The 21,535-nt window shown below is 54.0% G+C and overlaps 4 protein-coding genes across 4 annotated transcripts; 2 read left to right on the top strand and 2 right to left on the bottom strand.

The window, feature by feature from the left end:
- Nucleotides 1-2,979: 2,979 nt before the first annotated feature.
- On the top strand, nt 2,980-5,184 carry CTHT_0008850 (putative transcription activator protein; the record flags this gene model as incomplete). The annotated part of the gene is made up of 1 exon (XM_006691349.1): nt 2,980-5,184. The coding sequence occupies one exon, from the start codon at nt 2,980-2,982 to the stop codon at nt 5,182-5,184; it is 2,205 nt and encodes a 734-aa protein (XP_006691412.1).
- Nucleotides 5,185-8,653: 3,469 nt separating this feature from the next.
- Nucleotides 8,654-13,463, bottom strand: CTHT_0008860 (pentafunctional arom polypeptide-like protein; the record flags this gene model as incomplete). The annotated part of the gene is made up of 2 exons (XM_006691350.1): nt 8,654-8,731; nt 8,796-13,463. 2 exons carry the CDS (start codon nt 13,461-13,463, stop codon nt 8,654-8,656), a joined length of 4,746 nt encoding a protein of 1,581 aa, XP_006691413.1.
- A 1,400-nt stretch (nt 13,464-14,863) lies between these two features.
- Nucleotides 14,864-17,839, top strand: CTHT_0008870 (uncharacterized protein; the record flags this gene model as incomplete). Its single annotated transcript, XM_006691351.1, has 4 exons — nt 14,864-15,227; nt 15,331-16,336; nt 16,397-17,136; nt 17,205-17,839. 4 exons carry the CDS (start codon nt 14,864-14,866, stop codon nt 17,837-17,839), a joined length of 2,745 nt encoding a protein of 914 aa, XP_006691414.1.
- A 459-nt stretch (nt 17,840-18,298) lies between these two features.
- Nucleotides 18,299-20,010, bottom strand: CTHT_0008880 (uncharacterized protein; the record flags this gene model as incomplete). Its single annotated transcript, XM_006691352.1, has 3 exons — nt 18,299-19,497; nt 19,572-19,609; nt 19,700-20,010. 3 exons carry the CDS (start codon nt 20,008-20,010, stop codon nt 18,299-18,301), a joined length of 1,548 nt encoding a protein of 515 aa, XP_006691415.1.
- Between the last annotated feature and the right edge of the window lie 1,525 nt (nt 20,011-21,535).

The raw sequence follows: 21,535 nt of genomic DNA on the forward strand, positions 1-21,535 counted from the left end.
CAACCAAGGTCTTAGAAGGCTTACATACAGGTTGATGATCAATCGCTACCTAGGCGCTTATACAGGGGACCGAGTCAACAGTCAGAGAGCGAACGAGACCTACCTACCCGAAAGGGCAGCCCAAGTCCCAGATCTGTGTGTAAGTAGCACAAAAGTCCCGGCGTATGTCGGCATCTACGGAAATGGATGTCAAATGGATCTAAGTTGCCACTAGGATTAGTTTTCTTGTTTCGGAGAGTTTGATCGCATGCTCTGAATGCGAAAGTTCACCTGAAGTTGAGTCCTAAACTTCACCCCTTGCTTGGTGCCAATTCCGCACGTCAGGCTGGTACCCATCGCTACATTTGCTTTTATCCAAGGCGCGGGCGGAAATGTTAACCTTAACTTAGCTGGCCCCCGTTCTTAATTCTGCAATACCATCAATGCTGACTCAGGTAACTGGAAGGTTCATGACTCTCCTCGCGCCTGGGAAAAAGCTCTGATCATCTTTCAAACATGGTTGTTACCCCACTCCGGGCGGAAAGGGGGGGAGGGGGAGGAGGAAAAGCTTTGCTAACTGATGTACATGTACATACACTTGGTCATTGATACCTGACTTTTCTTCCTGAAGGTTCGAACAAGGCCGAGATGGCCTTTAGTCATCACTGTCATTGTGAGTCAACTCCAATAGCTACCCATAGGTCATTTGATGTTTTTGCTTTTCAAGCTGTCGGATGCTTTTCAAGTCATGTGATAGTCAGTCATGTGACAGTGAACAGTGGGTTTTAATTTTCGGCGAGTCCTCCTTTAAAAGACGCTTCGACCAATCAGAAGCATGCATTCAGGAGGCCCTCCCTTGGCAGCGACGAAAGCGAAGGGAACCCTTCCGTGGCGAGGATCTACAAGCCACAACAACTTCCGTAAGGCTTTGGTGGTTGAGCCACATGGCAGAACAGGAAAGCGAGCGAGCTGGAGACTCGACGAGGTAATAGGTGACAACGGAATTGTGACACGATCAGTGTTGTTGTTGCTTATCATACGCATATCCTTCCCCCCTCCCCCCTTCCCCCCCGTCGATGACGAGAACAGTCCCGTCGATGACGAGAACAGTCACGCCGATCGCTCAATCAATGTCATCTTGAGGCTCCCGATATCGCTCCTCGACTGTTCAATAGCAGCGTCTCGTGAAGGAGGTCCTGATGCTTAGCACCTGCCTCTCCCCCTCTCCGTATTTGTTCAATCCATGCGCAAGGCACATTGGGTAGTCTACCTACCTATGGATTACGGATTATAGCTGTACCAGTGTACTGCGCCTCTCGGGGAGATAAACTCTACGCACGTACACAGCAAAGGATAAAAGTAGCTTAAAGATTTTCGAGGCTATTTCGGAAAGTCGCGGCAAAGGCGGCTTATCGTAGCCTGCCAAGTTGCCGTTCCTGACATAACCTCAACGGTTTCTGAGATCCGAGGAGCCAGTCTGTCGGGCCCGCATGGTGGCTGTGTAGTGTACTTTAAGAATCAAGTGTTCAGATGGCTTTGCATGTCAGACATTTGTACTGTTACAACCATTTTTCGCTGTTTGTGGCCCGTGCGCGATCCAAGGGCCGTTGAATATTGTCCTCTGCATGCTCTCTCAACAGGCTCGATGAGGTTTTCCGGAAGCCCTGCAGCTTTAGGTCGCAGCATTAGAGCGACTTCATCTATCCAGTAGTTGAATTCGACCCTGCTTTTGTGCACTAAATGGGCGAACGACATCCTCGTATTTCAACAAGTTTTGGTACCTGCTTAGCTAGCGCAGCTGAAGTGGATGTTGGGCTAAGGTTCTCCTGTTGTGTTCCTAGCAGGATCGAACCGAAAGCTGCATCAAGTGAATTTTCCGCCCCCGAGACTCGGCCAGCGGCCGCCCCACCAGCCCGGCTCCGTCAGGCCGCACGATCCGTCTGCAGGTCAAGGATGTTCACGGTTGGCTCCATCGGCCGTTACCGGGTGAATAACTGCTCGACAATATTTGTTGAACGTTCAATCGGCGATAATCGGGCTGGTCGAGGGCTCGAGATCGATTTCGATGTACCTAGGTACCTATTGCCAGCATCCAGGTATTGTCTTTTTGACAATGATACACAACACACTACGAGTGTGTATATGGACACCACACCGACGCTGTGCACAGTGGCCTTCCGGTGTGATGATGTTGGTCCACGCGGTATTGTTTACCCCAAGAGAGCCGGGACGATCTGGACTTGATTATTTGGCAGAACGATACGGAGGTGTGCCAGCCCCATGACTCAGCGCTTCGTTGTCGCTGATAAAGCGGCAATTGTTAATTCACCACGTAGTGCAGAAGCTGCTGGCTGCATCGACAGCCTTCTCGAAGCGTACACATAAGAGCCCAGCTGTTTGGCGGGTCGGGAAGTGGTTGTTCATGTCGGTGACTGTAGCCTCCATCCGCCAGCTCTTCAACGGCGATATCACAGGTTTTGCAGCCCATCGATATGTGTGGTGTGATTGATGTGTCAACTGGTCAAAGCAGTGCAGTACAGGTACACTGTTAGCGAGAGGGCCGGGCAGTCTCTCAGAGCAGCGGGGTACCCGACTGGGCGACCAGGATAACTGAAAGCCGTGTTGCACCACAGCACTGCCTATTCACCCTTTGAGTGTGACGTACCTTGGCCTGGTACCTGCTTGCAAAACCCTGTCCTGCTGAGTGAACGCTAGTCGGGCTTGACGTCATGAAATTACCTGTACATTGAAACTACAGGTCCTGAGACAGGCTTTTCCTTGAAGGCCCCGGACCATACGAGGCCTACCTCATACACCCCACAGACGTAATGCTGTTAGAGTCACCCTCCCGTCGGGAACGGGATTTTGTTCAAGGTTGAATTACGTATAAAGGCGAACAGATCTCTTCTCGTCCTCCAACATTTGCCACTCTCACAGTCCAAACGCAGCAAGCAGACTTAGCTCATACACCCCACAAACTCCTTGTAGGCCACAACGACCATGACACTCCGACATCCTAATTGCCTTTCGTCGCCGCCGCAACATCCAACTTCACATCTTCAGTCCGCCGTCCATTCGCAACCAGCGTCGCCCTTCGTCCCCGACCTCAACGCGCTTGACCTGCCGCCGTACGACCACGATATCGATACCGACTTCAGCTACAGCAGTCTGTCGTCGTCCCCAGTCTCGACATACTCGCAGCCCTCACAGATCTCCGGTGTGGGCTCGTCGCCTTTGTCTGCGTTCGAGACCGTGCCAACGCCTACCTTCCCAGTTCCGCGTCCCGCCTGCGAGGGTCCTTTGTTCGAGTCCTACCAACAAAGCAGCCACTTCTCTCCCGAGCCGTCCGTGCCTTTGTTTTCCGGCATCGACGCGATGCAAACGGAAACATGGTTGCCCAACGGGAGCCAGCTGACTCCGCGCTCTGTCAGCAACTTCTCGCATCACCGGGACTCGTCTCGTTCGTCCATGGCGTCGGATAGCCCGCTGTCGCCATATCCCCACAGCCTATCGAATCCTCAAATCGCCGTGAGCGACGCTGTGACGGACGGTTTCCACGCCATGTCCCCTGCGGACGACCTCAACTACCAGCTGACCCCGAAGTCCTTCTCTGGTGTGACGCACGACAGCTTCTACACAACCCTGCCAGCGACATATGGCCCAGCCGCCACATCAGGCATCACAAGCTACCCCTATTGCGCTGCCGTTCCGAAGCGCCGGCATGACTTGCTTCCCCCCCACCCTGAGCATCCCATTGGCGCAAGCAGGTCACAACCCGTGTCGGTGGCAAGCTCGATAGCATCAGGGTCGCCCGCCACTCCAAATGTTGATATCGAGGAGGACCGAAGGCCTGCTAGCAGCAGCGATAACAATAACGTCAACACCAGCGCCAGCAACAGCAGTAATAGTGGTGAGATAACCTCGGTCTCCCAGGACCTGTTCGCGCCAGGCTCAAGCATCTCTGACTTAGAAATGTCTGATAACACAGCGATGCCTACCATCCCTAAGCTGGACCGCACAATCTCGGACGTGTATACGGACGAGCTCTACAGCCCCAACTTTACCATTACGTCTTCGACGTCTTCGGGGCAAATTCCAGTGTCACCTACTGCCGGCATCTTTGCCCAGCGTCTCCAAGCTGCCAACAGCCAGCATTTGTCGGCTGTCGCACACTCGCCAGTGTCGGCCACGTCTCGGGAACAGTCACCATTCCGTCAGGGCTCGCCATTAGCTCCACTGCCGGTATACGATTTCCAACCGGCCCTTGGCTCTGCCCACATGCCCTTCGGCTCGGCGCAGAAAATGCGCGAGCAAACGAAAGCCATCCAAGACGCGAGGGCGCTGCAGCAGCAGATTGTGCGGGCGACGGCCGGTACCTCGACCCCTCCGACCATCTCTCCTAAGGACGCTCTGATCGAGCTTCCCCAGTCTGAGGCAGAGGCAAACTTCCCTCTGTTCCCTCAGCAGGCTGCCAACGCCGGGTTTCCCTCGGACATGATCAGCAAGGCCGCGGCCACGGCCGTTACGAGCCAGCCAACATTTGGTGGCCTGTCATCGCTGGACCCCAGCGGGTTCGGCAATTACCTGACGACGCAGCTGCCCCCAGCTCCCAACGTGCCGGTGCACCCACAATACGCCTTCATGACGCAACAACGACAACAGACGAGTGCGGTCCCCTCTATTGAGGGATCCATGCCAACAACCAGACTTGGCTCCGCCGACACGGCCGCAACAGATTCGGCGCAGGGTGGAGCGACACCGGCACGTCCAGACGACACCAGCGCGGATAGTGGTACTTACAGCTGCACCTACCACGGCTGTCCGTATCGGTTTGCAACTCCAGCGCTGTTGCAGAAGCACAAGCGTGAGGGACACCGGCAAGCACATGGCCTGGGAGCCCGGCGCCCTGACGGCACGCCTGCCGGCTTGTTCAACACACAGGCGGGTCCTCATCGGTGCGACCGCATCAACCCAAGCACAGGCAAGCCATGTAACACGGTGTTCTCCCGTCCTTACGATCTGACCCGCCACGAGGACACGATTCACAATGCGCGCAAGCAGAAAGTTCGCTGTGACTTGTGCACGGACGAGAAGACCTTCAGCAGAGCGGACGCGCTCACTAGGCACTACCGTGTATGCCATCCGGATGTCGAGTTTCCAGGCAAGCATAGGAGGCGCGGTGGCCACAGTAGTCACAGTGGTTAAGCCCGGCTCTACAACCGCTTCTCGGCGTCGTGTTGGAGAGGGAAGACAAATACGAGACTTGCAACATGATCATTCCCATGACAACGCGGGCTCTCTCAGCAAACAGGACACAGCAAAAAGAAAGGAGATGCCGGCTCACGAGAACAAGCTTCAGGGGCTTGGCAGCGGAAACCGTTTCTCTACGATTCTGCCAAGCTTCTACCACGCTCACAATCCAAGGTTCTGTCAAGGTCGAATTGCATCGTTCGGCATTCCGTCGGCCCAGTTGGAGATGGATGGGACGGGTTTGCTCGATACATGGCAGTTATCAACCCGCGTCCGTTTCAACTCTCCAGCCGAAATCCCTCAACAATGTCGACCACGCCGGATCTACTTCTTCCTACCGCTGTAATTGATTTACTCAAGTCTGACTTCCGTGGAAGGGAACAGAGGGCAGCAAGGGAAGGCTACAGCAGCCACTTCCTCTCTGGTCGTTGAGACCGATTGGAAGTTGCACGAGCATGTTGCGGTATTGCGATCATGCAAGGACACAACCACAAGCACCAAGTGCTTCTAGCGCTTTCCATGCTTGATTCTTCTTGTGTGCTCTCGCAGCGTTGTTGCATCTCTTCACATAACTCTTATCACACCAAGCGGAGGTTGCACGACAGCGCTGCGCCGAGTCCGAGTCCTTCTTCCATTGGATGCTGTCCAGTATTTCCCCCCCCCTCGCCGTTCCCTTTCTGATTCCACCCCAAGAGACCAGTGCTGCCCACACAGGCCACACTACCCCTTCCTGTATTGTGGGGTGGCTGTGAAGTGGGTCCAGCCCTTTATGGGGCTGGTAAGTGGGGTGTGGCATCGGCGGAGGCCGATCGGATCAGTGTGAATCAATTGTGTTCTAACTAGCAATGACGTCATGTCTGCAGGGTTTCACGTCCTCTGTTTGCTCTTTTTTTTTCTTCTTCCCTCAGGGTCGAGAACAGACAAGCCACAATCTTTGAGTCAACTCCGGCCGGGCCGGGCCTCGGATTCTTGTTACACTTCACTCTTGTTTTTGTCCGTTTGTTTTTAACTCTTCTTTCAATCGCATTGTAAAGCACTTGGCTCTGGGAGCAGCGCCTTACTCCAAACCCTATATCAATGTTTTTATTTTATTTTCTGCTCTTTCGGTATTCGCCAGCGAAGGATGGGGCATATGTTTCTGGGAGACTGGGACTGGTTGCCCTATTGTCTTAACAAAAATATTTGCCAAGCGACAGCATTATGACTTTGACACGTTCCATTTTTTTTTTTCATGAATCATGATGAAACGGATTCAAGGCATGGATTACGGATAGACTGGTTTGCACAGGATGCTTAGCATGGTCAGGATATTTTTGTGCGTCTGTTTGTTTCAGAGCTTTCATGACTTTCCTTTGTCGATATTTTACGGGTGGATGGGCACAACGTCTTAGACGGAAAAACTCTCATTGCTCAATTGGGCCGACAGCACAGGGGCAGGCATCTTCCTATGAATGGGATTGGCTTAGACTGGATTGAGTTTAACGGGTTTTGGAAGTGTGTGCTAGAATGAAAGTATATACAGGCCGGGAAAAGACAAGAGAGCTGGTGTATGGCATCATCAACATTTTAAAATCCCTATGCCGGTATTTAGAGCATCCATGTCGATACTTATTACATACCCAGAATGCTGTTAATGATATATTATTAGTTGAATGATTACCTCATCTGGCATTGCTATGCCGTGACTCGGTGTCTTAACCTTGATGCCGTAGATTTCAATATCCCTGTTTCCCACTTGGAATAAGATCGATAGCTTCTTAACCTGTACCTCGATACCTTGATCGGCCAAAACTGTCAATGGATGCCGATCTTCAATGAAATGTGTCAGTCAAGAAGGAAGTACCCTGTTCTCCATTCCATCTCTTCAGTCCCAAATTCTCATGGTAGATCCGTGACGTAGTAGTCGTCATGTGCCGTCAGACAAAAAAAAACCAAAGAGAGTGAGTGACCCTGCCTACAATGTGGGTCGAGAGAGCAAAGCGAGAAAGGGCATGGGAAGGAATATCATAATGACAGGTTAGCCAGCAAAAGACGGCGGTCATGACACCATCGGCGCGACCCGTGACTATGACCATCCTATCGCAGAGGAGGAAATGGGCAACGATAATCCTAGATGAGTAAACAATGTAGCCTGCTCATAGATTGACGGGGGATGTGTATTGAGCGTCCATTGTCAGGTCATAATAGGATTTTGTCCATTGTTTTTCTTTTGTTGAGCATGGCTTTCACGGATTTTCCGATGTTTTCATCAGGCATTTCGGGACTTTTGGAGAAAGGAGAGGATGCGTAGCCGGTACGGAGGTGTACTAGGTCTATCCCTACGAGGTCATCTCCACACCACCACCACCGTCACCACTACCTATGCTCTAGAAGTATGTACACGACGTTCGATATGCTAAAGAGACAACACCACGAGACAACTTACTAACTGCCCTACTCAAAGCCAAGACTGGCTACACACATTCTAACTATGGTCATGCCATGCTCAGGACCGATGTCAGGCCACTGGTTGTTCTTCTATGTATTGCATTGTTCAATGCAAAGCTTTTGGGTAGTCGAATAGTAAAGTAGAACCATTGCATGATCAGCTGAGCACAGGCATTTGCTATAGTGTAGTAGGTATGTCGTGAAGTGTGAGTGGATGGCCCTAAAGTGATCCATGTTTCATCCGGCGCTGCTGCATGCAGCAGCTGGCCCCTGTGGCTCTGCACCGCTCAGATCACCGCCAAGCATCACGCCACCTGTCGCCCAACCTTCTTTTATGACATCCACGCTCTCTTGGGCCCATGGGGTGGTTGATCAACTTGGAAGATGGGTATACAGACATCGGTGAAGCATTAGTTGAGTTGACGAAACGGAATTTCCAATTATATTACAAATTATACCAGCAAGGCTCAGCTGTTCACAGCTCGGTAGACGCTGCTCAGGCGATCGGACATACCATCGGGACTTACCGACAGGCATATTGCTTTTCATTGTACACTGTCAGAAGCCATGACAAGCTGTCTAAGGTGTGAAACTAAGCTTTCAGAGAAGGTTAATCGGCAGAATTGTGTTTAGGGAGACATTTTATTCGGCATATTGAAATCATATTATTGTGACAGTAAACCGAGCCGGCTGGAATACCTTCCCTGACCTCCAGAACGAGGTACCAATACTCGGTCTATCACGACAGCAAAAAAAAAAAAAAAAAAAAAAGTAAAGCCTGTTTGTTCTGACATTTACATCGTAACAATGAACAAAAGGATCAAGCACAGCTCAACTCGATGCGGTTCGATTCATTTTGTTTATCCCCGATTTTTCTTTACCCCCTCATCTTTCTGTGCGCATGCATAGGTAAGCTATGTAAAGCTATGTAAAGAAGGCCTGGCTTGAGGCTTCAGCGACAATACACACCCAATCCAGTTTGTCACCAACCTTCCCTCTACTCAACGGAATCCTCTCCCATAACCGCGGCACGTGCTTCCTCATAAAGTGGCGTGATGCCCGTCCAGAGTTGGAACTACATTCAACCTAGTTAGAACATTCACTCTTTCCATACTACGAGAATGACCAGAAGAACGTACCTGATACCACCCCTGAGCAGCCAGCACCTCCAAACCACCAACAGTCCTCCAGCCCTGGTCCTCAGCCAGCGTCATCAGCGGCGTCCTAGGCGGCTGATACGCCATTTCGAGCAAGACCTTGCCTTCAGCTGAGGGGTGACCGTGCTTGAGAACCTCGACAATCACCTCCCTCATGCTGGGATCGATCGGCTGGGTAGCCGGGATAGTGCTGATGACGACGCTCGGCATGTTATCCTTACCCTGGTGAGGGGACGTCATCCTGCGCAAGTCGTACCCGTCGAAGCCGCGCACAAGCTCGGCCACGCGCTCCTCCGACCGGGCGACGATCCAGATGGGCGCAAAGCCGAGGTCGTGCAGGGCGTAGATGGCTGCGCGAGCGGTGCCGCCCGAGCCGACCACCATGGCAGCCCCTCGGGGGGCTGCGGTGCGCTGGACGACGGAACCAGACCCCGAGGAGTGCAGCAGGGCATGGACCATGCCGCGCCAGTCGGTGTTATCGCCCACGAGCGTGGTCGTGCTGCCGTCGCGGGTCTGCGGAATGATGGTGTTAACAGCACCGATGGTGCGTGCGGCATCGGTAGCGCTATCGAGCAACGGCATGATGTCGAGCTTCAGTGGGATGGTAACAGAAGCGCCGCCGAAGTCAGGGGAGCGGATCAAGCTCTCGAGGGCTTTTGACGCCTCATCGGTTTCGAAGCGCGAGTAGTGATGCGGCAAGCCCGTCTTGTAGAAGAGAGTGTTGTGCAGGGCAGGCGAACGAGACGCCGAGATGGGCTTCCCGAACAGGTAGAACGACTTCGGCTCGATCTCGCCTATCAGTGACAGCGCCTGGCGAATTTCAGTAGCTGAGAGCTGGCCAGGAGCCGCCTTGGACGGCAAGGCAGGATGCGAGACGGGGGTCAGGAAGCCGTTGAGCACACGGCTGAGCTTTCCGGCGGTGCCCATGTTGAGAGCAATCATGGGCTTGTTGTCATGAGCCGCGAGCATCTTGGCCTTGAAGTTGGTCAGGGCGAAGTTGTCGGCCATCTCACGGGCCACGCCGACCAGCTTGATCACATCACCGTACTGCAGCGCCTTATTGTAGAAGGGAATCCACGACCCGCTCTTCCACGAAAGCTTGCATTGAGGGTCGTGGTGCGATGCGATGATGGAGGTAAAGCCTTTGGCGTCGGTTACGGCCTGCAGGATGTGGTCGGGCATGGTCATCTCGAGGTCAAGATATTCCACGCCCGAACGCAGGCCCGTCTGGTAGAGCCGCAAGGCAAGATCGTAATCCTCATCAGGGAACTTACCGCCCTGGCTCTGGGTGCGCACTGTGTACACGATGGGCACCTGTGCCGCTGCGCGCAGCAGAGCGACTTGCCGGGCGACAAACTCCGGCTCGTAACTCTCCAGCAGATCCACGCGAAGCTCTACGGCGTCAGAGCCAACAACGACCCTGGGGATGATGTCCAGGGCATCGGCAACATTAGGCACGGTCAACGAGACGAAGAAGGAATGCTTCTTGGCCCGAACGTCCTCGAGGTGAGTCGATTGGCCCGCGATGAGTTTGACAAAGCGAGCAAAGTCGGCGGGCGGCTGCAGCAAAGCCTCCGAACCGTCCTCGTGGGGGCTGTGGTACTGCAGGTTGCTGCACTCGTAAAACCAGGGCTTGCGGCGTTCGTAGACCTCCCGGATGTTCTCCGAGTACGCCGGCCGGGTCTTGTCCCGCATCAGATACTCGACTACCTGGTCGGTATCACGGTGAACGAGCAGGACGGGGCCACCATTCTTGTGGTAGTCGATCAGAAGCTTGCGAGCAGCCTCGGTTTCGACGATACCGCCACCGCAGGAAAAGATGTAGCCCTTGGACTGGTTCTTGATGACATCCTGCAGCAGCTCCAGCTCGGCTTGCCGGAAGCCCTCCCAGCCGCGTTCGCCGCGGATGATTTCGGGAATGGTCATGCCCTCCCTCCTCTCAAGCTCGGCATCCAGGTCAACGAGAGGCCTCTTGAGGAGCTCGGACATCCAACGGCCAGCGGTAGACTTGCCCGCACCACGCATTCCGACAATGAAGATGGACCGGTCGGTACCCTTGCGGACCTGTTGTGTCGACTGCGTTGTGCGCTTCGTTGGATCCTCTTCGCCGTCCAGCTGGACCTTGAAGAATTGCGACAGGATATCCCACCAACCAGGCCAGGTCTTGGCCGTGCACTCGCGCTCGAGAATAAGCACGGGATGGGGCGAGATGGTGGACAGCACGCTATGGCTCATGGCAACACGGTGATCATCGTAGCAGTAGATGCCCTCGACGGGGTTCCGGAGTTCTTGGTACGGCTTGCCGATGACCTCGATGCCGTCCTCGAGCTCGTTGCACTGAACGCCAAACTTGGCCAGCTGGTCCTTCATGGCAGCGATGCGATTGCACTCCTTGACGCGCTGGTTGGCAATACCCGTGATCTGAGTGGTGCCGTCGGCCACGGCAGCAAGCACCGCAGCAGTCAAGAAGGCGTCCGTCATGGGCTCCATGTCGACATGGGGGATGGCCTTGAGCGTGCCAATCGGGGGACCGGTGACGGTCGTGGACGTGGCTGTTTGTTCTACGGCACAGCCCATGGGGCGCAGGACCTCGACGGCGAAGCGAGCGTCGCCCTGGAGCGATTCGGATCCGATGTTGGGGATCGTGCAGGTGGTGCCAGTGATCGCAGCAACAGCAAGGGGGTAGGTTGCCGAGCTGGCATCGCTCTCGACCACATATTCGGGGGGGTTCTTGTACACGCCCTTGGGGATCAAGTAGGTGTTCGGATCTTCGGCCGATCTTTCGACCTTAATGCCGAACGAGGCCATCATGGCGATGGTCATGTCGATGTAGGGCTGGGAGATGGGCTTGCCGCCAACGAGACGAAGAGTGACGGGCTGATGGGCGTAGGGAGCAGCCATCAAGATGGACGAGACATACTGCGACGAAACAGTGGCAGCCAGCTCGATGACGCCGCCCGCAAAGCCGCCCGCAGCATCAACCTCGACGGGCAGACTCTTCTCCTTCTCGAGGTACTTGACGCCGACGCCATTGGCACGAAGCGCGTCGACAAGGGCACCGATGGGGCGCACCTTCATACGAGCGTTGCCCGTCAGAACGGTCGACGAGACCGCAGACGGAGCGCAGAGGGCGACGACTGAGGTCAGAAAGCGCGAAGCAGTACCCGCGTTGCCCAGGTACAGAGGCTCTTTGCTGGCCTGCAGCTTGCCGCCCTTGCCAGTGACGACGAGGATTTCTCCGGCGTCCTCCCACGAGAAGTCAGCGCCGTGGAGCTGCTCAATGGCAGCCAGCATGTATTGCACGTCATCCGAGTGAAGCAGGCCATGGATACGGGTAGTACCCTCTCCAAGGGCAGCCAGGACAAGCGCCCGGTTCGAGATGCTCTTGGAACCCGGAGGGGTCACAGTGACAGAGAGGCCCTTGGGCACGCCGGGGGTCACGCGGACCGAAGGTGAGAGTACCAAGCGGATGGCGCGGTCGTCGACAACCGTGGCCTTCTTCTCGTAGGTCTTTCCGATGGCGGACAACAGCACGATCTTCTTCTTGCGGCCCTCGTTCTTCTTGTCGACGGCCATCTTCTGCAGGAGCACGTCGACGGGGCACTCCTTGCCAGCAGAGAGCTTGGCGATGCGCTTGTCGTGGACCGAGGTCGGCAGGTCGTAGCTGGCGATGAGCTTCGTCAGGCGGGCGACGGCACTGGGACGCAGGACGCCCAAATAGCGAGCCAGCTCGGCCTCCTTGACCATGCCGATGGCGACGCACTCACCGTGAAGGACCTGAGGAGCCAGGATGGCCTCGTAGGCGTGGCCGATGGAGTGGCCAAAGTTCAACAGGTTGCGCAGGCCGCCTTCGCGCTCATCGGCCGACACAACCTCGGCCTTGACGCGCGCCGAACCTAGTACAATGCGCTTGAGGATGTGACGAATCGGGGCCAAGCGGGCAGCCGGCGACGAGGCCTTGGAGCGCACGGCCTCGAGGATGGCAGCGGCGTTCTCCTCGAGCGCGGTGAACTCCGTCTCGTTCCAGATGGCAGCCGTCTTGATGACCTCGGCCATACCGTTGATGAACTCGCGCACCGGCAAGGTCTCGAGGAAGGCAAGGTCGATGTAGATGCGGCGCGGCTGCCAGAAGGCGCCGATCAAGTTCTTGCCCATGGGCGTATCAATGGCCGTCTTGCCGCCGATGGACGAGTCGACCATGGCAAGCAAGGTGGTGGGCACCTGGACGAAGCGCACGCCACGCATGAACGTAGCCGCCACATAGCCGATCATGTCGCCGATGACGCCGCCGCCAAGGGCAATGATGACAGTGTCGCGCGTGCAGGCATGCGACAGCATCCAGTCCTCGATCTCGGCCTTGGTCTCGCGGCTTTTGGAGTACTCGCCGGGCGGGATGGCGTAGGTGAGCAGACGCACATCGCGAGGAGCCGCAGCCTCGAAGACAGCCTGGAAGGGCGGCACATATGTGGTATAGAGGTTGGTGTCGGTGATCAGCACGTATGTCGAGGACGGCAGTGTCTGCAGCAGGTCGTGGGCTACGAAGTTAAGCCAAATGCCGTGGTCGACGATGATGTCCTCCTTGCCCAGGATGGCGATGCGCGTGGGCTCAGAGCCCGAGCCACCGGCACCGGCGACGTTTGCTGTTGCCATGGTTGAGGCGTGATGGGGATCAGGGGATCGGAGAGTGCCGGGCGGCGCAATTGGCCAGCATGCACTGCGCCGGGGGGGAGCTGTAGTGCTGTGTTGACGGCGATGGTGGTGGTGATGCCGACCGGTGTTGGAACTTTTTGTTTGGTTGTGACTGCAATAAGTGACTCTTCGAACCACTGACCAGTGGATCACTGACACCGGTCCAGTCCAGCGGGGTAAATTGGAGGGTACCTGCCTCTGCTTCCAGCTAATTGAGGCAAGCGGAGCCCCTCATCCCGAGAATCGGGGCCTACATTTGGCCGGCAGCGCAAGGCACTAGCGTTGACAGCTCTGCTGCTGCTCTGGTACTGGGAGCCGTTATCGGAGCCGAGCTCTTGGCCCCGTCCCCGGATCTTGGCAGCGCGGGCCGATCGGGTCGGAGCTGATATACAGGTTACTTACGTAAGCAAATATGGTTCCACTTCGATTATTCAAGCATTCTGTATTGTTGTGTGCCCATATCACATACATAGAACATACACAGTACACGTAGTCATCTGCCGATCACATACTGTGTGATCTCCCCTAACATTTGTCCATCCCTTGCCACTTCGCAAGTTCTCTTTCAGCAACGGGGTCCCTGTGTTTTTCTAAGGGTTTACGCTGCAAGCAGCTAGTCTGCCATTCACATCAATGCAGTGTTCCCTGATGGCCCGCCAAATTGTAGTATATGCGTGCTCTCGGGGCTGTTGTCGGAGAACTCAGCGGCCAATTTCATGTCAAGCTGTGTTTGGTCCTTGCGTGCTCCACCCGCTGCTGCTGCCTTCAGGCCAAGAGCTCCCATCAACTCTTTTAGCAGATCGCACAGCACAGATCCAGCAACTACTGCAGGCATCGCAGGCATCTATGCCCCTTGCTAGGATATCCCGTTTCACAGCCATGAGTCAATGGGCCATACATTGTTGGAGGAGGTTCCTGTGCTGACTTCACAACCAGGCAAGCAGCCCGACAGCACCCAACACCACAAAATCAATGGCCCGTCTTTGGCTACCATCATCGCGAGACGATGCGGGGTTGTGGATGAATGATGATCTTGAGTCACTCCGGGAATCTGTTCCGCGGTTGTGCATCGTGTCATGCGGCTGATCGTTAGATCCAGCTGCGGCCTTGAGCCCTTGAACTCCATCTAGGGCTGGCTGAAGCTCCATCCTTCCTGACCGACTTGTGCCTATGCTTCTGGATTGTACGAGTTAGGGAGCTGGTGCTGCTGCAAGATGAGCGAGTCTGCAAGGTATATGAGGCTGAGATATCCTCAGCTTTGGACGACCATTGACCATCACGCTCCTCTCCAGCACTCACACATCACCCAGAAGTAGACTCGACTATCTTCCTTCGAGCACGGCTCACTCATCCCATCCACCATGGCATCCCCTGCGTCTGTATTGAACAAGACTCTCCAGAACATCACATTCAGCAAGATCCGTGAGCTGGAGGCTCTCCGCAAGTCATATGAGTCCAGAAAGCGCGAGTATCTTGCGAAGGCCGACGCTGCTGCCACCGAGCAGGATCGTCTCGCCTGTCTTCTTGATGCCGTCAAGGAGCTCTACCCTCCGGCTTCCAAGGATGATAGCCTCTCCAACATCCAACGTTGGCTGGACCAGTCCCGGTATGATGCCTCAATTCCGGAATCAAAGCTCGTCAGCTTCAGTCAGCAGCTGCGCTCCAAGCTTGACATCCAGAGCCGCAAGCTGGATATGGCCCTTCTCTATTCGCGTCTCCTGACCGGTATGCGGTGAACTTGACCCCTTGCATCTCTTATGTTTTCACTTGTATCATTACATGTACAATCAGAGGCTGAAATTTTCCCCCCCCCCCCTTTTTTTTCTAGAGTGGATGGACCAGCCCGTGTCTGAGCCCCTGCCTGCTTCTGTTGGCGATGCCGACGACGACTCCTTCGAGCTGATTGAACGGCAGCGCCAACGCCTCAGCGAACTGGTTGACAAGTTCGAAGCAGTCGTCTTTGAACCGTTCGAGACGAATGAGGTCGAAATCCGTGGCTTCCTCGATCGCCTCTTTCCGGATGAAGAGAGCCAGAAGGAGCTCGCGAAGCTGCGCAAGACCATCTCCGAAGCCAGCGAGAAGTTCATGGCCGAGAAGGCCCCCTTCAACCTGGAGTCGCTTACGAGCTGTATCAAAGGCCTTTTGACAGAGGATATCCTGAGCGATGAGAAGCAGGCCATCTTGCGTGACTTCCTCGACAGCGATGTCGCCAAGTCCGAGATTGCGGATGTTCTGAATATGCGCTTCTCTGACTTGAAGGAATGGCACTGGGATGCTGGTGAAGAGGGCATCCGTGTCATGCCTCGCCGCGGCCTGAATGGCAAGTATCGCATCTGGGCTGATGACGACATCTTGCAGATGCTCTTCGTCCAGTACATCGGCATCAGGCTCTGCAACCTGCTCAAGCCTGCCCTCAAATCTTTTATGAGGGCTATCTACTCCAGGAACCATGATGGCCACATGGTGCCCTCCCCAGCAGAGCTCGAACGCCGCCGTTACTATCTCGGCGGTCTGCGAAGCTCGTCTAATAATATCGAGCAACGCCGCCGTGATGAGTACTTTGAAAAGTTCTTCCTCTCGCAGCTCCCTGCCACCGAGACCTCGCTCTTCGACGGTGATCACAAGTACGACGATGATTCTGACGATGACCGGGGTCTGGATGCCCAAGACTTCAACAAGCTGTTGTCTTCACCTCAAAAACGCTCTGGCATCAAGCAGCAACTCTTGCGTAGGCTCACAGCCGAGCTACTCGTTCACCGGCTGCGCGGTGTGACACACGATACCCGTTCTCAGCCTGGTGGCGGTGTGGCTATCGTCCAGACTGATCTCCAATGGTTTGTTTCCCTTCTTCCTCCATCACTCCTGGACAATGATGCTGACAAAAATCTGCTCAGGTATGCGACTGCCTTGCCACATAGCACCGTCTATGCTGTCATGCGGTATGTCGGCTTCGGCGAGGACTGGATCCACTTCTTCAAGAAGTATCTCGCCGCTCCTCTTAACCTCGACAAGGCATCCGATGATCGTCCGCAGAAGGGTCCCCGCATCCGCCAGAGAGGCGTCCCTATGGCCCACTCGTCCGAAAAGTTCACCGGCGAGTTGGTTCTCTTCTTTATGGACTTGGCTGTCCATCGCGAGACAGGCATTTTCTTGTATCGTCTTCATGACGATATCTGGCTCTTTGGCGAGCCCAAGAGCGCCTGCAAAGCCTGGACCTGCTTGCAATCATTTGTCAAGGTGTTTGGTCTCGACCTCAATAAGAGCAAAACCGGATCTGTCTATCTGCCGGGCGCCGGAAAGAAGGATACCCAGATCGCCCAGGCCCTGCCTGATGGTCCTGTCAGCATCGGTTTCCTGACTCTTGACCCAGAGACCGGTAAATGGACGATCAATCAGAAACTGGTGCAGGCTCATGTGGATCAGCTCAAGAAGCAACTGGCTGAGTCCAAGAGCGTGCTTGCCTGGGTTCAAACTTGGAACAGTTGCATTGGGCGCTTCTTTAGCCACACATTTGGCGAGCCGGCCGAATGCTTTGGTCGCGAACATATCAATGAGGTGTTGAATACTTATACGAACATGCTGAAGAGGCTTTTCCCTCAGTCCGATGGGAAGGAGGGCAGTGCGGTCGAATATGGTATGTTTTTCTCCTAATGCGACCCCGTCCTTCACCAAGAGCACTTTCACTGACTAGCCATCTCCCAGTTAAACGCATGATTCAAGACCGATTCGGTGTTTCCGATCTTCCAGACTCCTTCATCTTCCTTCCTGAAGCCCTGGGCGGGTTGGGACTCCGTAACCCGTTCATAAACTTGTTCCTGGTCCGGAACGAGGTCGATAAAACCCCGGAGGAGCTCATCCACGAATACCTCCAACAGGAGCGCGAACAGTACTTGGGATACAAGAAGGAATTCGATAACCTCCGAGCAAACGACAACAAAGCACTCCTCCGCCGGTTGCAGAACATCTACCCGGGAGAGGAACTGCAGAAGCAGAAAGCCATTCCAGAGGACCAGCTGCACACATTTCTCTCTCTCGAGGAGTTCAGTCGCTATCGCGAGCGGCAGGACACGCACTTTTGCCGGCTTTACGATCGGCTCGTGTCAGTGCCCGTTGTCGAGGAGATCGTCCTGAGCAAAGATGTTCAAAACGCTCTCCTCTCGTTATGCAAGGATGGCAAATGGACTTTAGACGCGGAGAAGAAGTGGTTCCTGCAGCTCTATTCTGAGGAACTGTTCCAACAGTTCGGTGGGCTGAGTCTGGTCGACAAACAGTTCCTCCCTGTCGGCGTGCTGGCTATGATGAGGGGCAAGAAGGTCAGCTGGAATATGGTTCTCTGAGTGGGCCTGATCGATGTGATGCCAAGTTAACAGACTTCTTTGCGCTATTGAGCTTGTTGAGTGGAATTAGCAGAACGTTGTGAGATTGTTGATTCTCGTTTTGTCAGAAGGTCTTTGAACCCATCGGGCCAAATAGATACGATTTCCAAGGCTTTCTGTATGAGGTATTGTAAATTTTCACGAAAAAAGAAAATTCAGAACATGTCTCCTTGCAATAACATGACCAAGTATGCTTATGCATATTCAAGCCATTGGCTGTTCTTGCTGGACAAGTATGCGGTGTCAACTGAAATCTCTCGTACATTCGGATCCTGCCATCTGTCCGGATCCCAATCATATTAATGAGCCTGCCAACGCCGAACTCCAACGGCATCATCATTGACATCGTTACAAGAGCCCTGTCCCTACTCGAGGTTTGATAAACAACCATTACGCAAATGGATATTTATCGCTTCCTCGTTACACACCGCCATCAGCAGGCGAGCGTTCTCCGTTCGAATCATAGCGACCTCGTACAAGGTCGGCCTTCGCCGGATCGACAAATGGCTCCCGATACCACAGCTTATGCCCAAGCCACAGCACCACAAAGAGAATAACGCTGATATACGCGGCGAAGAAGTCGCTAACGTTCCAGTCGATAAATGCAGTGAAGCCCTGTGTGAGGGTGATGAGCACATTGAAAAACAGGCCATAAATCGCCGTATATGGCTGGAATCTGGAGACATATGGCAACTCAGAGCGCGGAATGCCTTGTGCCTTCAATGCGCGCGTGAAGCATAGATGAGACAGACATGTGCTTGCCCAAGTTGTCAACCCAGCCACGCCGCTGATGTTAAGGAGCCAGTCGAACACCTGTCCACCACCAGACGACAAATTGAGAAAACCGAGAAGTCCGAACATTGCGGTCACGGCGACGGCAAAATATGGAATGCCCCTGCGGTCAGTCTTCTTCAAGAACGCCGGAGCTTGGCCCTCTTCCGCCAACGCCAACAAGATGCGGCTGCCCGAGTAGACGTTGGAATTAGCTGCCGAGAGAACGGCAGTGAGCAGCACGGCGTTGATGATATGCGGCAAGACACGGACACCAGCTCGCTGGGCAGCAATGACCAGCGGCGAGGCCGACGCATCAGACGAGTCGTTGAGCAGGTTGGGATCGTTGGACGGTACAAGCATCGTGATCAAAAACATGGTCGAGACGAACAAGCCCATGATGCCCCAGAATGTGACTCGGATTGCGTTGGGAACTGTCTTGCGTGGATCGCGTGCCTCGCCGGCGCCCACGCCGACCAGCTCGGCTCCTTGATATGCCACCGAAGCCTGGATCATAACCGCCCAGAACCCGACGAATTTGCCGATGGCGCCAGGGACCATGTAGGAGTTGAAGGCACCCGGGTCGTGCCAGAACTTGAAGCCAAGTGTACCTTCATCACCGACGCCAGCGGCAATGCAGATGCCAAAGATGATGAAGCCGACGATAGTGATAACTTTCAAACTGGACAGCCACATCTCGAGTTCGCCGTAAATGCCAACGGGAAGATAGTTGATTAGAGTAAAGACGACCCAGAAGATGGCGATCAGGATGCCAATATTGAAGTCTTTGTTCCAATACTGGATAATGAGGCCAGCTGCGGTGAGGGAAAGGGCATAAGTGATGGCCCCTGAGCCGAGTGTCAGCCCTAGGAACACTAACAGAGGATGTAGAGAAAAGAATACGGGGCTAGCCAATACTCACAGCCAAACCAATACAGCCATCCAACCGCAAACCCCAGGCTGGGATCAACAAAGCGTGTCGCATATGCCGAAAATGCTCCAGCAGTTGGGATATATGTAGCCAATTCCCCCAAACACACCATGACAGACCAAAGAATGGTTCCAACAAAGACGTAGGAGATCAGGCAACCGCCAGGCCCAGCCTTGACCAACGCGCTGCCCATGCCCAGGAAAAAGCCCGTACCGATGGTTCCGCCAATGGCAATGAAGTTCAGGTGTCTCCCAGACAACTGGCGTTGAAGCTCGCCCTGCTGGGCTGAATTGGCGGCGACCGAGTGGCCGCCCTGGCTTTTGGTCTTCTCGACGACCATGTCATGGGCATCTCGAATGACGACATCGCCGACAGTAGTAGACGACGAAGAGTCGCCCCCGGAGGATGGCCAGAAGTCCTTGGCCTTCATCGGCCCTGCTGTTTTTATGGTCCTTGGGCCCTTAGTTATGCTGGTTTGGATGGTGAGAGGAGGGGGTTTGAGGGAATGTGAAGTGTACCAACAAAAATTATAGCTGCAAACAACTAGTCTATTCCAGAGCGATGAGATAAAAGAAGTAACCCCTCCTTTTTGGATGAGAAATAACAAGCACGTCACAACAGAAGCAGACCGAATGACCAGACCGGGACGAACGAGAAAAAAAAACACCAATGTCAAAAGAGCGAAAGGGCCATGACTCCTCAGGATCCCATTGAGGAGAGAAAAGTTCTGTCTAGAGGAGTGGATCCCTTTTGCGATGCCTGAGAGAGCAAGAGAAGGCTGAACAAGGACGAGGGGACACCAAGATTTTGCAAGGTTAAGGTGGAGGGTGATGGATGATGATCCATGGCATGCAGATTCGCAGGGGGTTGCCAGAGCACAAAGCCACAAGCCTCTATCTGTCACTCTTTTCTATCCTGAATATGAAGTAGAGATCAACAGAGCATTTTTACTGCTTGTCTGTGACAGATCTTTCTCATGGGGGTTGATGATGGACCCTCAAAGGGTCCCAGACAGCTTATGAATGATGGTGTTGAGAAAAAAAAAGAGGGGAGGAGAGAAAAACTCGAGCCAGGGGTGGACTGGTAACTGAGTCAATAAGACAGCCAGAGGTGACTAAATGCTCAGTAAAGCTATTAATGAACTTGTTTGTGGATATCTAAGACAATGATTAAGATTTTATACCGAATGACAGCCGCGATGGAAGGATATCCAGGCGGCGTATGCTCTCCGAGTCAGACAGAATATTTTTCCTCAGCAGTCCCAAGAGGCTGTTAAAGATTTGTTCTGAATTTCACATCAATGTCTGTGCCGCCCGAAGTTCTTCTCAAGGTTCTTTTTATTTTCCATGCGTGGAGAAAACATGCCTGCATTGCCGGGATGGGCCGACCTTAGCGGACGTAGACACACCACAATGATCCATCCAAACTCGCGGTCATCCTATTCACCCTCCACCGGGGCAACGGCGCTTAAAAACCTTAAACCTGGAGCTCCATACGCACACCGGGTCCAAAAACCAGCGGAATTGAGAATCATAAGGTCACAGTCGCCGAGTTAATGGTGCACACACTCTGCGAGATTTGAAACTAAGCCACAATGCAAAAGGAGGAATCAATGTGTCGCAGTAAAGTACATTGACAAAAAGAAGTAAAAATTCTCGAAACTATGCAGCTAACAAATAATATCTGGTGAGAAAAGCCTCAAAGAGGATGGAAAAGGAGGGAGAGAGCCATTATCATGATGTGGTGGTAGTGCCGAGAACTTGAGCGACAGTTGAACAGAAATCAAGCGGTCTAAACAATTAGATGTCCAATTATATTTATGGTCTCTCCATACTTGCACAAGATAATCAAGGGAGTAATGGCGGAGGTAGTTGTGATCACAAATCTTCAGAGGACAGCTTTTTTTTTTTTTTTTGGCTTTGTCCATACCGGAGCTCTTTATCGGTATCAATAGA

The sequence above is a fragment of the Thermochaetoides thermophila genome (assembly GCF_000221225.1).
Source record: "Thermochaetoides thermophila DSM 1495 unplaced genomic scaffold scf7180000011812, whole genome shotgun sequence".
Classification (NCBI taxonomy): Eukaryota; Fungi; Ascomycota; class Sordariomycetes; order Sordariales; family Chaetomiaceae; genus Thermochaetoides; species Thermochaetoides thermophila.